At 40.5% G+C, this 15767-nt stretch overlaps 1 protein-coding gene across 1 annotated transcript; it reads right to left on the reverse strand.

The window, feature by feature from the left end:
• Window positions 1-10310: 10310 nt before the first annotated feature.
• Window positions 10311-13205, reverse strand: LOC114868144 (extracellular calcium-sensing receptor-like). The gene is made up of 5 exons (XM_029171531.2): window positions 12926-13205; window positions 11998-12810; window positions 11670-11891; window positions 11452-11575; window positions 10311-11209 (listed from the first exon to the last, which is right to left on the reverse strand). The coding sequence occupies exons 1-5, from the start codon at window positions 13175-13177 to the stop codon at window positions 10311-10313; spliced, it is 2310 nt and encodes a 769-aa protein (XP_029027364.1). The 5' UTR covers window positions 13178-13205.
• Between the last annotated feature and the right edge of the window lie 2562 nt (window positions 13206-15767).

Here is a 15767-nt window from a genome sequence, read left to right on the forward strand (position 1 = left end):
CTTTTCCTTTAAATCCTATACTTTGGGCAATAGACTATTACGTGCTCTACTGTTCCTTCCGCTCCAGATTCACACTCTCCTGTCTCATGCTTTTTAAGTATCTTCTTTGTGCTATTGTGCTGAAGACCTGTATGTCCAAACATTCTTCTAAACAGATCATCGCTCCTCCTATTTCCACTACATCGTACTTGTAATGATCTGAGTGTTTCGCTGGTTCCGGGTTTAATTTTGTAGCCACTTCCGGTTTTTGTTTATCATGTGTTCTACCACCTGTTTGCTATCAGAATTCAGCCTGTGTATATAGTCACCAGTACTCACCTTAGTTCTCCGCCAGATTGTCGTGTTTATCACCACCTTCCAGCGTTTTCTAATGAATCTGATTTTCTGTAAGTTGCTGAATCTCTGTGGAATCTCCTTGCCTGTTGTAATGGAAAAATTTTACCTTAGTGCTGTTTCTTATCCAACACACTCGTCATGTGCTGGTTAGGTGCAATACTGAACATTCTTACACAAACAAATAATCTCTTGTGCCCTGACGTACATCAAGTCTAAACATCTGATGTTCCATTTGACTGACTAATAATTTATGATATATGTTTGTCTTTTACACCCGGACTCTGGCTCCTTCCTATCTGACTCCCCACCAGACCCAAGGCTGTTAAAGCCAATGCATCTTGTCTTGGAAGCTCGGTGTTCCTTCCTTTGGATAACAAGACATGACGATGCAGAAGTGAGAAAGCAAACATTCTCACTCACAGCGAGATAAGGTGGCGCAAACAATTACATTGCTGCAGAGAGACATTCCACCAGAGCCAGAGAAAGGGGTTAAAAGGCAGAGACAACTTGAGGATCGTGGGCTCTTTGCATCACACCTTCGTGGTGTGTGCACTGATCTCCCCAGCTGGTTTTTGGTTTGTTGATGTGCACAATCAACATCCATGCTTTTTATTTGCTTTCCCCATTATTTTATTTTCTTTATTATTTCAATAAATCGCACAAAAGGACAACTCTCTCTCATCTACTTCTTTATGGAAAAATTCCACCACAGAAATTGGCGTCACGAACAGGATCCCGCTGCAGGTCGTCTGGACGGTGTGATCAGGGACGATAGTCCTGAGGACTAGGGTCGCTCAGCCTCCAAACCTCTACAGCTGTTCTGAGTGGGAGGACTGCTCACCCGTCTGGATCGCCTCTGACGAGATCCAACGAACTCAAAATCCAACCTCTACTCGGCTCGGTGAGAGAGATTCCGTTTTGTTGCGACTTATCGAAGAAAAAAAAAAAAGAAAACGGGTTTGAAATTGGTTTCAGGTATTCGGGGTTCACTTGGCTCTGATCATTTGGTTTAGGGAAAGTAAGGCAAATAACAATTAATTCTAAAACATCCCCTACTAGACTAAAACAACGACAAAAGAAAATATAACTAGGACTAGAGATGATAATATTTCTAAAACGACTATTTGGCTGAAAACATCCAAAATATAATATTAGGAAAAAATTATAATTTTAAAATTTAATATTCTGGTAAAATTAATTAGGTCAAAGTCTGCCCTGGTGGCCGAGACGGTGGTTGCTAAGGGTTGGCTCGTGGGACCGAGCTTGTTTTGTCTGTACTGAGGATACAGACCAGTGTGCAGATCTGAGCGCAGTCCAAAGGGAGTGGACAAGAAATAAAAGACGGCTTCTGAAATACGGAGCGCGTTTGCAGGGGGAAGTGGTTTTGAGATACGAGGGACCCGGGTCTTAGAGGGGCCTGACGGTGAGGGAGCACTTCCGAGAACCCTGTCGCTGATCTGAGCGGTTCCCTTTCTACGGAGACGTCCGTGGAAGAGAAATTTCGAAAAAAGGTTCCGGCCGGAACACATAAAAATCTAAGGCAGGAAACCGCCGGGACTCTGAAAGATGGGTTCGGGGCGATCTAAGTCTCCACCACCAGACTGCAGGATTACAAAAGTAAAAGTAATGAAAGTAAAAAGTAAATATGGTTATTAGTGCGTTTCATGTTTCCATGAGTGGGAAACTGGTTATGGGTTCAAAAGGAGAATCACTTAGTGTAAAAGACATATGCACCTTTAAAAGAAAAAATTGATACAAAAGAAAAGATCTGAAAAAGCAAAACTATCAAAACTAAAGCCCTAAAAGAAACAAAAGAGAGATGAGAGTAACAGAAAAAAAAGGAGAACAACTCTGGGGAAGAATTGTTTCCACTCTGCCACACACACACATACACCACACACACACATATCATGCCAAGAGCAAATGCTCCCATTCTTTCTGCTCTTTGTCCTAATGCAGAACTGAGCGCGATGAGGGTAAATCCGGATCTGGACTCCTTTCCCACCATCAGCAGAAGAACCGAAGGAGAAGAAGCGCCCGACCAACAACCAGAACAGGGTGGAAGCTCTGACACCACAGCAGCTGGAGGACACAGACCACAGCATGGACGCCTCACAGACTCCCACAACGTCTGCAGCCATCACGTTCTGGGCTCATCAGATGAACCAGCTACTACAAGCGTGTGTGTCCGATACAGACACCTGCTTATGACAATCAGCAAAGGAAAACAAGGACAGAGCAACAGCAGAGAAGACGTGCTCTGACACAGACACTGGTTGAAACAACAGGAGAGGCTTCAGACGTGATCGGCCCAAAAGAGCTGCATCTGAGGATCCAGGAAAGGTCTGTCATCGAGGAACAACTGTCCCATTGAAAGGCTTCACCCACTGGCGCTCACATCAGACTGATGGTTGGGGAAGGAGGAAGGTGACGGTTCCTTTTCACGTGACGTAGAAGACGGTACCGCAAACACACACACACATTCATACACGCAATGAAGAAACACGCTTACAGCTGATACACGCTCAAATTCACGTTCATGCTTATCTGCTCGCAATGAAGAATCGCTTTTTGCTTTGAAAAATCCCACAGAGTGATTTTAAAATGATGACAAACAGCTAAATGACAACTGCTGCATGACTTTACAGTCTGTTGGGTTTAAACTATTTTAACTTGCAACAAATTCAGTAATAAAATCCTTCATGTTTCTAAAAATATGTGCACACTATAGGTTCGTCTGGCCAGACTGTAGGAAAACAAAACAGACTGTAGGAAAACAAAACAAAACCAGACCATAGGAAGACTGAGACTGACTGAAACAGACTATTAATGACTATTAAAGGGAAGACGACTATTAGAGAGAAGTAATAATAATTACTATACGTACCAGACTATTAAAGAACAACTTATTTTTTTTCACTGTCTTGTGCAACATCTGACAGAAAGACACCTTGAGATTTATTTTTGCTTTCAAACTTGTGCCCAGTTAAATTTTTAGGAAGAGATCTCATGTGTAGTTTAGGTATTTGATTGATTTCCAGCAGGTTACGTGTACAGACATTCTAAATATCCCTCTTTTGTTGGTGTTAACTTCAGCTCAGCTGTGCTCCTATCATTGGCGGCTGAGGGGGGGCTGTAACTGAGGCCCTCACACAGGCTGCATCACAGCTTGTTTATGATTTCACACACACACACAAACTGACCTCAACTTCCCTCTTTTGGGATGAACACAGGTCTGCGCTTGCGATTTCTTTTACTAACGAACAAAAAGATTTTTGATGTTTATTCTACAGTTCCACACGTCCCTCTGTGAAAACATGATGGAGACAGATGACAGGACGTGGGTCCTTTCGTGAACAGATGTCAACGGGGTGGAGACTGGTGAACGACTTCTGACCCCATGTGACGTATTCACCTACTTTGCATACTTTTAGAAAACCTTTTTTTATTTTGCCCGTCATGTGCAGCAAACAGTGAACTGGGTACCTCCATATTCTAATGACACACTACATGCTTTTGTTTTTATTTTCATTTCAGAGGACGCTCTGACCCAACACTCAGCCTCACAGGAAGCCCTGCTTCCCTGTGGCTCACACACAGACATGATGTAGGTTCGATCAGAGGATGTGAACCAGTGGTCATCACACCTAAATCTGGCCACAGACCATGTAAACAACAACACCCTCTGAAAGGAAGCCATAGACAGCGTTACTGCAGACACCACTAATCTACTGAAACATTGGATGCTACAGGCCACAAAGAGAGCCTGTCTAAATTACAGTTTGTTCAGACTAAGGTTATTTTCTGGGTCATTGTAATTACAGCTGATGGCAAATCCATCTCACCCAACAGAGTTGAAGCAATTTGAAACCTGCCTAAACCGTGCACGTAAAAACAGCTGATGTCTTTTCTAGGTCTTTGTTCTTATTGTAGGACCTTCATTCCTAACTTTACTGTCTTTGAGGCCCCACTCAGGGTTCTGATGCAGATGTCTTCATCGTCCACTTCTTGTCTCACGTGGACGTCTGAGGCTGAACAATGTTCACCGACCTCATGCTTGCTCTTCAGACGACTCCTACTTTAGGTCTTCCTGATCTGACCCTACGCGACCTTTCACTCAAACAGTGGATGAGAAATCAGGTTGTACGACTTCTGTTCTTTTGTCCTCATACTTTGATTCTTTTGGAATAGATCCCACGTTCTACAGCCCGATGGCTTAGATGCAACACCATCTTACTCAACATGCTAAACATTACTATCAAGAGTCTGTCTTGAAGTCTAGTGCTTTGCTAAGACACTACTCTGCTCAGGCTGCAGAGTTGATTGCGTTGACTGAAACTAGTAAACTAGCAGAAGGAGAGTCTGTTACCATCTACACAGACTCCACAGGTTCTCTGTGGAAGCATAGGAAGCTTTTGAAGTCTGATTGCAAACCTATCTAACTATCTATCATGATAAGGTTGCTGCTTTGCTGGACGTTGTCCTGCTGCCTACAGCTATTGCTGTTTGTAACTGTCTGACTTACATCATCAGTGACAACTTTGTGCCGACATGCAGCTGCAGACGCTGCTGCGAAGGTCGCTGCCCAACAACCCCTCCCTCTCCTCATCCTCGTTTCCCTCTCCAACTCTCTCTACCCTCTCCTTCCTCTTCTCTCCCTGTGCTTTAAACATTTTCTACCTCACAGGAACGCAGACTCTGGCTGACGAATGGTTCCACCTGTAGCCATGGAGTCTGGTTTAGGCCTGATGGCAGCCGTGCCGCCCAAACACTTTTTCCGCACAGTTCAGATTTACTAACAGGTGAAAACAGGTGACAGGACCACTATACCATCCAACCAGGGGACTGGGCGGTTGTTAAGGAGTTCAGGAGGAAGCATTGGGACTCCAAACGGTGGCGAGGCCCCTTCCAGGTCCTTCTGACGACCCACACAGCTGTGAAGATCGCAGAAAGAGCGACTTGGATCCACTCCATCCAGGAAGGTCCCGGATCCGACAGACGACCCTCCATCTACACCACACGGAGAAAACCACCACTGACATAAAGAACACACGCACTGAGGCGAGGCTGCGTTGACCGTTCAGCTAAAGGTGTGAGCCAAGCGCCGCCTGAAGCTGCGCCGGTGAATCACACTATCAGACCAACATCTACACACACGCTCCTGAGAGAACACACACACGAGCAGCCTTGAGTTGCCGACGCTGGACGACGTGTAGACTCTTCACATCACGGGAGTGACAGTGACTCAGACGACATTGGGAGGAAACCTGGCGGTGATAACGAATCCAAGTGTCTCTGTGATCAGCTGATCACAAACCTGAAGAACCCCAACGAACTGTCAATACTTCAACACACAGGTTGGAAACAATCTAACGCTACTGTTCAACAGGAAGAAGCAGATTGTTACAAGACATCAATTGTAACCTTGTTGTGTTAGACTTCATTTTATGTTACATGGATTATTGCCTTGATCATATGATGTTTCTATGTAACTTTACACACTACTTTTGAATGAGAAAATTTCACATAATTCACAACACTGAGTTTAAATATCCTGAAGTTGACTTGGTGTTTAATTTGCTCACAATCACTTTAGTCACTGCTACAATTAGTTTTTATCCTTCATCAACAGATGATAGAGGTTATAAGACAACACAAGCAGCAAATGCATCATCATTCTGGTTAAATCCCTGATTCTCTTATTCATTCTAGACCCAAATGTACAATTAAAGTTCTCCCACTAGTTAGAGGTCTCATTATGCGTGCGACCTCAGCAACACTCTCGTATCAAATGACACAATGCACTATGTTCAAAAACCCCAACTCTAATTCACTTAATGACTTTGACGATGGTCTTAGGCTATCTGATCACAAAATATAATCTGATACAAATATGATTATGGGCTTATTTTCTTCACATGCTCATACAGAGGTTATTCTTGTTTCACTACCCACCAAAACAGTTCCCAACCTTTTATCCCTAAGTTACTGGCATTTTATGTGAAGGTGCATTTTTGAATTTTGACTTAATACACTTACTGTTTCATTTGTAAGGGTTGTTACTACAAAACGCAATGTTTGAAAAATTTTATTACTTTAGTGTTTGATTAATGTGTAATCAAAAGGGGGGAATGTAATGGAAAAATTTTACCTTAGTGCTGTTTCTTATCCAACACACTCGTCATGTGCTGGTTAGGTGCAATACTGAACATTCTTACACAAACAAATAATCTCTTGTGCCCTGACGTACATCAAGTCTAAACATCTGATGTTCCATTTGACTGACTAATAATTTATGATATATGTTTGTCTTTTACACCCGGACTCTGGCTCCTTCCTATCTGACTCCCCACCAGACCCAAGGCTGTTAAAGCCAATGCATCTTGTCTTGGAAGCTCGGTGTTCCTTCCTTTGGATAACAAGACATGACGATGCAGAAGTGAGAAAGCAGACATTCTCACTCACAGCGAGATAAGGTGGCGCAAACAATTCCATTGCTGCAGAGAGACATTCCACCAGAGCCAGAGAAAGGGGTTAAAAGGCAGAGACAACTTGAGGATCGTGGGCTCTTTGCATCAAACCTTCGTGGTGTGTGCACTGATCTCCCCAGCTGGTTTTTGGTTTGTTGATGTGCACGATCAACATCCATGCTTTTTATTTGCTTTCCCCATTATTTTTATTTTCTTTATTATTTCAATAAATCGCACAAAAGGACAACTCTCTCTCATCTACTTCTTTATGGAAAATTTCCACCACACCTGTTCCGAAGCCGAGCCAGACTGATCTGTTGCCAACCTGTGAATCTGTAAGACCCTGACTTTGCCTGCTACTTACCTGTACCTCTGCTAGTTGCTTTCCCGTGTATCGATCTTTGCCTGAAAAGATTATGACATTAAAGCTCTCATGTCCCTCACCTGTCTGTCTCAGTGCCATGCATGTGGGTCCGCCATCTCAGAGTGCCTGACATTAGTGTTCCTACTTTCCTTTGTATGTTGTAGTACTGTATGTTCTTTCTTTACTCCCTCTATCCCATTCTTGCTGCCAATTCATTTTTTTTCTCTTTCTTTAACTATACTCTTTATTTCTCCTTTACTATACCTTATTTCAAAATACACATTTTCTTTTCCCGCTGCTTTCTTAGCCTGTTTGTCTGCTAGTTCATTTCCCTCTATTCCTATATGTGCTGGTACACATACAAACTGCACTACCACCCTTGTCCTCCTTATTCTATGCACTGTTTATGATTTCCACCACCACATCTACATGTCTAGCTTCTGGTTCCATTTGTTTAATATTTATCAATGAGCTACTTCAGTCTGGACCTATTACCACCCTTTGTGCTATACATACCTCTACCCACTTAAGTGCATACAATATTTCCACTAATTCCCCTGTAAACACCGATAACCCATGACTAATTCTTCGTCCTTGCTCTACCTCAATCTCTGGTGCCACAAATTCCATCCCTACTTGCCCACTTGTTGTCCTGGATGCATCTGTGTATATTTTAACATAACCTCTATACTTTACATTGGTGCATTTTTCCACCTTATCTGTTCTAATGCCCTCTTCTCCTTTCCCTCCTAGCATACTCAAATCCACCTCTTCCATTCTTTTCACCATTTCTCCTATTACCCACACAAAACTCCTGATTTTCCCTATTCTGGTCTTCTCCTGACATTGTCTCAACACTACCTTTGTTGGATGACTTTCTATGTGTCCTTTTAAATTGGCCTAGTAATTAAATGCCAACTGCTGTCTCCCCCCTGCCAATGGCATTTCATCCATTTCAACCTGTAATGCTGATACTGGTGTGGTCTTAATCACTCCACAGCATAACCTTAGAGTCTGATATTGAATTCTATCCAGTTCCTTAAGTAAAGTTATACTACCTGACCCATATATAATGCTTCCATTATCAGCACTGATCTAATCAATCTATTATATATTATCCTTATAACATTAGAGATGGGAAGAACGCTGAGTTGAGTGAGTCCTGAACAAATTATTTCTGTCTCCTGTCCTGCTGACTGAGCTTAAGCAGCTGCTGGCATGTGGCGAGAGAAGGTACTGCATGGAAGTGAACACGTCATTTACTGAGAGGACCCATTCCTCCCAAGTATTTCATATTGAACGAATTGTTTACGAACGACACATCAGTACATAACATTCCTGTTGGCCCCCCATCTATGTCCTCTCAGATATCTCATTATATTTAACACCTTTTTGCTTTTTCCTACTATTTCCTTTACATGCTCCTCCCATGTCAATTTCTTATCTATCCATATCCCTAGATACTTAAAACTATTTACCTGTTCCAATGTCTCCCCCTTTATCTTGAGATTGATCTGATTACTTCTTTTTTTAAAAAAAAAAGACTTTTGTCTTCCCTACAGAAAATATAAAACCCTATTTCAATGACTCTCTTCACCTCATTTATCGCCTCTTGCAGCTTCCTGTTAATGTACTCCTTATTTATCCCTCTCTTCCACATAAGCCCATTACCTCTAAATAATACCACCCCCACTGATTTGTCCAGTTTCTGTATAACCTTATATTATATATATTAAATATAAATATTCAATCATGATAAATAATATATTATCAGCTATTTTCCGATTTGTTAAAATGTCCTTGATCCACCTGTATACCCTGCCTCGTAACCCGCACTGATTTACTGTATTTTAATTTTCAGCCCCTCCTTCCACAGTCTGTCATATGCTTTCTCTCTGTCAAAAAATACAGCTACAGTACTACCGATTCTTTATTGCTTTGTGCTCTCCTAATTTCATGTTCTAGGCAGATTCCTAAATCTTAAGTACTTCTACTCTTTCTAAAATCACTTTAATATTTTTTAAATATCCCCTTACTTTCTAAATAGAACATTATTCACTCATTTACCATTCTTTCAATTACTTTCCCTACATGCAACGTTAATGCTATTGGCCTGTAACTCTCTACTAACCCTGGATCTTTCCCTGGTTTATAAATAGGCACTATCACTGACTCTTTTCACTCCATTGGTAGTATTCACTCTTCCCACACCTTATTATAAATCTCTTACATACTGTACACTTTCCTTTATCCCCTTAATTCTTTAACATGCAATAAATCACTTGATACCGGTGACCACATCTTTACTTTTTCATAACGCTCTTTCAAGCTGTGCTCCATTAAACTCTGTGTCCATTACATTCCACTCCTCTCTATCCCCTTTTAGTTCTACTGTGTTTTGGTTTACCATGTCCTTTTGTCTTCCGTTTTCTTCACTACTTAGATTATCTAAGTTGGGAACTTCACTGAAAGCCTGATCCATAACCTGTGTGTTGAGACATGGTACATTTGAACCAAGTGGCAGGCCTTTCAAACTCAGCTGTAAGTACTGCTGTTACTTTATTAGTAATTTGTTTGTTATGGTGGTTGTGGTGTATTATTATATGCAAGTACTGTACTGTATTATAAGTTTTATATATTATATACATGTAAGTTTATATATAGATGTGTATGTATGTATACCAAATGCAGTCTTTTAGTATTAATATTATTTTATTTGTTGATCGTTCATTGTTTAATTACATTTTGTTAACAAAATATCTTATTGGCTGTTAGTCGTATTTTTTTTAGTTAATGATGTGTCTTCCTTAAGCCCAGTCCCCACCCTCCTAACCTGCCCAAGCCAAAGGCTGATACCATTACATGAGAAAAATTCTATACCCAATATACAAAAACAGTATTATTCTCAACGGTTGGAATATTTGTTGTTTAGTGAATATACAATTCTGTTTTTGCACACAGCAGAGGACAGTGTATTTTACCATTACATTGCTGTAGCCTTTATAATAATGATGTCATGATGTGAAATGGAAAGGTTTTAAATTTTCATATTTCAAATGGTGCATAGTTTATTTACAAGTAGCTATGTCTGCATTACAGTGTAAATTAGTGAAAGTAGCATAATCTTTTATATTTTATGTTTAACTTTTTCCCATGACATGTCTTTTGGTATTTTTCTCTGGTTTGATCAATATAATATAACATTTAGATACAAAAATGCAAATTAATAAACCAAAAGCTGAAGCCAAAATTGTAAATGTTTCAGCAGCTACAGTGAACTTTCCTGGAGAGCTGATGTAGGCTGGGATGAAGGTGATCCACACAGCGCTGAATATCAGCATACTGAATGTGATGAACTTAGCCTCATTAAAGTTATCAGGCAACTTTCTAGCTAGAAACGCCAGAACTAAACATGTTATTGCCAGGAGTCCTATGTAACCTAGCACTGCGTAGAAAGCTGCCTCAGAGCCTGGGTTACATTCTAAAACAATCTTCTTATTGCTGTATCTGAAAACCATGTCTGGGAAAGGTGGGTTCAGTCTTAGCCACAATACACAGATGATTATCTGAATCACAGTGCAGGAGCAAACGATGATCCTTTGCTGTGAGGGACCAAACTTAGCTCCAGCATTGTTTCCTGGAAATGTGGCTTTGAAAGCTGTGACAACAACAATAGTTTTTCCCAAGACACTGGAAATACAAAGGGCAAAGGTCACACCAAACGCTGTGTGGCGTAGCATGCATGTCCAGAGTGTGGGTCTGCCAATGAAAGTAAGAGGACAGAGAAAACATAGCAAGAGAGAGAACAAGAGGAAACAGCTCAGCTCAGAGTTGCTGGCCTTAATCACAGGGGTTTCTCTGTAGCGGATATAGACCATCAACGTGGCCAGTGACAAAGAGGCTCCTAGCAGAGATACCACTGTGACTGCTATTCCTATGGGTTCCTGGTATGTCAGGAACTCAATGGCTTTAGGAATACACTCATCTTTCCTGTCATTTGACCAGTATTCCTGTGGACAGGGTGAGCACTCTGCTGCACCTGATGAGGAGAAACATTTATGTTGGGAAATTAGAAAAGAAATTAAAACCTGAAACAAGGAAACATAAAAAGACAAAATATCAAATTGTACAGCACAGATAAATGTTTCACCTGATCCGGGGAAAAAATATAAATAAAATAAAAATGAAATACACACTACAAAATATAATTTCATGCAAGGCTCAGTATGATATTTTAGACTTAGACTTTAGAGTTTTAGACTAGATAAATGTTTGGTTTACCAGTTGAGTTGGCAATGGTTCCATCATCACAAGATATGCAATCAAAACAACAGGGATGTTTTCCTTTAATTTGAGCTTCCCTGGTTCCTCTTGGGCAATCATTAGAACACAATGAAGATGGAACCTGAAATTTGAAAACTATGAAAAATCTTTAAACTTACTACTGGTTTGACCATACAATGACCTGCTATTACACCTGAAAAAGTCATCAGGATTACCATTTTTCCAGTTCTCCAAACAATCTCATTTTTCTGGATGCTGAGCTCATAAACACCATTAGCAACAGAGGCATAATGACCCACTGTGACATGCTGCACTTTCCCATTAATCAGCTGCCAGTTGATCAGGTCATAATAGGCTGGTGGGTTTCCATTCTCATCAAAGAAGATGTTATCTCCAAACTGATTTGTGAAGTTTAATTTTTGTAACTGTTCAGTGACCTGAGAAAGGAACATAATTTAAGTTAGATTTAAGCGTTCAACCTATTAAAAACAAAAGTCTACTATAAATACAGTAACTTGCCAATATTTTGCATGATATACTCACCTGTTTAGTCTGAAGTTCTGATATATTCAAACAAGGCTTCATTGTTTTTTCCCCAACTGGTTGGCAGAATAGCAGCCGGTGTAGAGCATGTGCAATGGCATAAACTGCTTTATACACATTATAGGGATCTCTGAGCTCTGTTACATCAAAAAATGTATGATGGTAATCTATTGTCTCGTTCCCTTTGCATATTTTACTTCCTTCAACTGTCTCCCCAGATAAAACAGGTCTACAACCAGCCATGATCTCCCAGAAATCTCTCACAAATGCTGTATTTTGGTCTTTATATGGATCAATATTTGTAAGGAATGGTTTTAATTTTGGAATAGCCATCTTCCGACCTACAAACCCTAGAGCTCCACCAAAAGCCTGGTACATTTCTGGTGTGGAAGGTCGAGCTGCTGTTATCCAGGCATCACTAGAAAGCCACTGAATCCCTGTTATGTTCTGTTTCACTATCTCTAGCATCAAAGGATGAAAGTCACCTTCAGTAGCAAAAGCCAGAATGACTTTCACAGTTGACTGCTTTATTATATTCACAACATTTTGAATTTTATTTATTGTATACGTACGTAGGATTGTTGCAACAAATGCAATGCAGACCTTAAACCTTTTAACTTCTTGACTTAACCCATTTACCCCACTCCGGCCATATTCATTGTCTGACTGTATGACTCCAATCCACTGCCAGTCAAAATGCCTCATTAGTGCTGCCAGAGCTTTTGCCTGGAAATAGTCACTGGAGACTGTACGAAAAAATGTTGGATATTTGATTCTGTCACTGAGGCAAGCACATGCTGAGAAGTAACTCACCTATGAAAAAAAAGTCTGAAGAATGCATCAAATCAAATATGACAACGGAATGAATTTCACAGAACAATTTATAATGTAATTTAACACTTTTCAGGGAAGCATTTCTGTCTCTTACTACTGGCAGATGAAAAGGTCCAAATGTTCCAGCCACAGGTATGGACTGGGATGATCCTGACTCTGCTATAAGGGCAGAAATAGCTGGAGGACAAAGTGAAACAGGGTTGATCTCCTCTAATCCACTAGCCAGAGCCAGAGCAGCACGTAAAGCACTTGTGGGAGATGCACACGAGCTAAGGATCCTGTAGCCCAGAGAAATGTTTGGTAGGAGAATAGGATCTTTGTTGACTTCTTCAATCGAAAAGGTCATCACTTGAATCCAAAGGAAAGATCGCAGGTCAAATCTAAAATAGGTTGTAAAATCAGAGAGCTGACAGTGTGCATGTTTGTACAGCAACAAGGTTAAAGAAAGTCAAACTTACCCTTCACATTTTACCTCAGGTGGCTCCCACTCATATGTGGAATTGTTGATAACTTCCCTGAGAAAAACAGGGAAAATTCCACCGATCATTATGTCTCCTTCTTTAATCAAACTTGGCAAGTTAAACCTGCCGAACTGTTGACATCCACAAATTGGGTTTAAGTAAAAAACAGCCAAACACAACCGAACCATGGAGCATATAGAATTATTTGCCAGCATCTTCTGAAGTGATGAGGCTGCAGTGCTTGTCTTAACCTTGTCTCAAGAAAGTAGATGTGCTTTCTTCTTAAAATGCTGATTGTCCCACAGGACAGAGCGGTCTAACACTGGTAGGATTTATTCAACATGCTCATACAGAAACAAAATCCCCAAGGAAATTAAAATGTACAGTATTCAACCACTGACACACCGGTTGCTAGGAAAGCTTATTATAGCAGTTATCGATTGACCTACAGCAAACATGGTTTGGTATGGGCCTGGCCCCTATAAGGTGTGATATATAACATGATATGCTAACAATAATATTAATATTGTTAATAAAAATACAGGTCAATCTATTTTTATTTTTAAAAGACTCATGTTTGAACTGTTCAGCAGAGTTAATGTATTGTACAATGGGATCAATGTAAACAAGACAGAAATGTTACAAACTCCCCCCCGTCGGTTCCGAACCCGTGGGGGTTGACAGGGAACAGAGGACAGGAGAGGAGATGCTGTGGAGGCGGGCCGATAGTACGCCGCACCAAGCGGGGAATCACTGCTCTTACCGAACTTATGAAACACACAAGACAATGACAGGACTCTGACTCAGAGATCAGAGTGAGCATCTACTAATGGTGAGACAAAAACAAGACTCAATGTTACTTTTTTTCCTGTCCTCCAGACAACATTTTCCTCTTTGATGCTAAGCTCTTTAGCAACATTAGCAATGGTAGCAATGACCAAGAGTAACATGCTGCACCTTCCCGTTAATCAGCTGCCATAATAAGCTGGTGGGTTACCATGCCACTTCAAACCAGAAGATTTCCAAAGATGTAAAACAACGCACTTTTTGTAACTGTTCAGTCACCTGACAAAACAAAACAATTGTCACACTAACAAAATGTTTATTATACAATAAGAAACACTTGACTAATACTAAACAGTTTGGGATAGTTTAGATTTTATATGTACTGTATTATTTCTCACCTGTTTAGTCTGAATTTCTGACAAGGCTTCACTATGTTTTCTCCAACTGTTTGACAGAATAACAGCTGGTGTAGAGCATGTGCATACTGTAATATTAATATGTATGATAATGTTTCATTGCCTGAGCATAATTTATTTGTAACATTTGAATCAATTTTCCTAGCCAGGAAAAAAAAGGGTCTACCAAAGGAAATTGGTCTACAACCAAGGATAAACTCCCAGAAATCCCTCACAAAAGCTGCATTTGGGTAAGGATTAATGTTTGTAAGGAATGGTTTTAGATTTGGGATGGCCATCTTCTGACCTACACATCTAATAGTTCCACCAAAAGCCTGGTACATTTCTGGTGTGGAAGGTTGAGCTACTGTTGTCCAGGCATAAGTAGAAAGCTACTGAATCCATGTTGTGTTCTGTTTCTGTTTGTGTTTCTCTTTCATCAAAAAATAGAAGTCACCCTCAGGAACATGAGCCAGAATTACTTTGACAGTTGACTGCTTGATCATTTTCACAACATCTGGAATTTTATCTAATGGGCAAGTCTGCAGAATATTTCCAACAAATGCAATGCAAACCTCAAACTTTTTAACTTCTTCAGGAAAAGCCAAGATCCCATTCCGACCATAGTCATCCACTGCCATCCAAAATGATTGAAAATGAAACTGGAAGCTTTTGCTTCAAAATAATCACTGGGGATAGTTCGAAAGAAGGCTGGATATTTGACTCTGTCAGCAGATACAGCTGGAGGACATGGGAAAGTCGAGCTGATGGCTTCTAATCCACTTGCCAGAGTATGCCAGTGCAGCATACGCAGCATTTGTAGGAGATGCACAAGAATTAAGTATCGTGTAGCCCAGAGATACATTTGGCAGGAGTGCTGGATCATTGTTGATTTCTTTAACTGAAAATGTCATAACTTGGGTCCAAAGTTTTTTTGGTGGCTTGATGGTTTTGAGACTGGAATAGGATGGAAAATTGTTGCTGCTGCTTGACATGTGTATATATATATAAATATAAAGCATGGAATAGTTACATTAAATAAAACTTAAACAGCTTGCACTTATATGTAGCAGTATTGAATATCCCCCAATCATTATGTCTCCCTGTTTGAACAAACTTGGCATGTTAAACCTGTCAAATCTCTCACAACCAAAAGCTGCATTCCAGTAGAGAAACGTAAGCCATAATGAAATAAGGTAGACCCAAAGCATAGAATAATAAACTTCAATATCCAAAATATAAATAAACAAAGCAAGCATAGAATTTTGTTCTAATGTGAAGCTCTGCAGCAGCT

This window comes from Betta splendens, chromosome 13 (genome assembly GCF_900634795.4).
Source record: "Betta splendens chromosome 13, fBetSpl5.4, whole genome shotgun sequence".
Lineage (NCBI taxonomy): Eukaryota > Metazoa > Chordata > Actinopteri > Anabantiformes > Osphronemidae > Betta > Betta splendens.

Coding starts and splice junctions, on each gene's coding strand:
- LOC114868144 (XM_029171531.2), bottom strand. CDS start 13,177: ATGACCTTTTCGATTGAAGAAGTCAACAAAGATCCTATTCTCCTACCA. Junction 11,576..11,669: donor TTTGGAGAACTGGAAAAATG/GTAATCCTGATG, acceptor TTCAAATTTCAG/GTTCCATCTTCATTGTGTTC. Junction 11,210..11,451: donor AACCATTGCCAACTCAACTG/GTAAACCAAACA, acceptor TCTCCTCATCAG/GTGCAGCAGAGTGCTCACCC.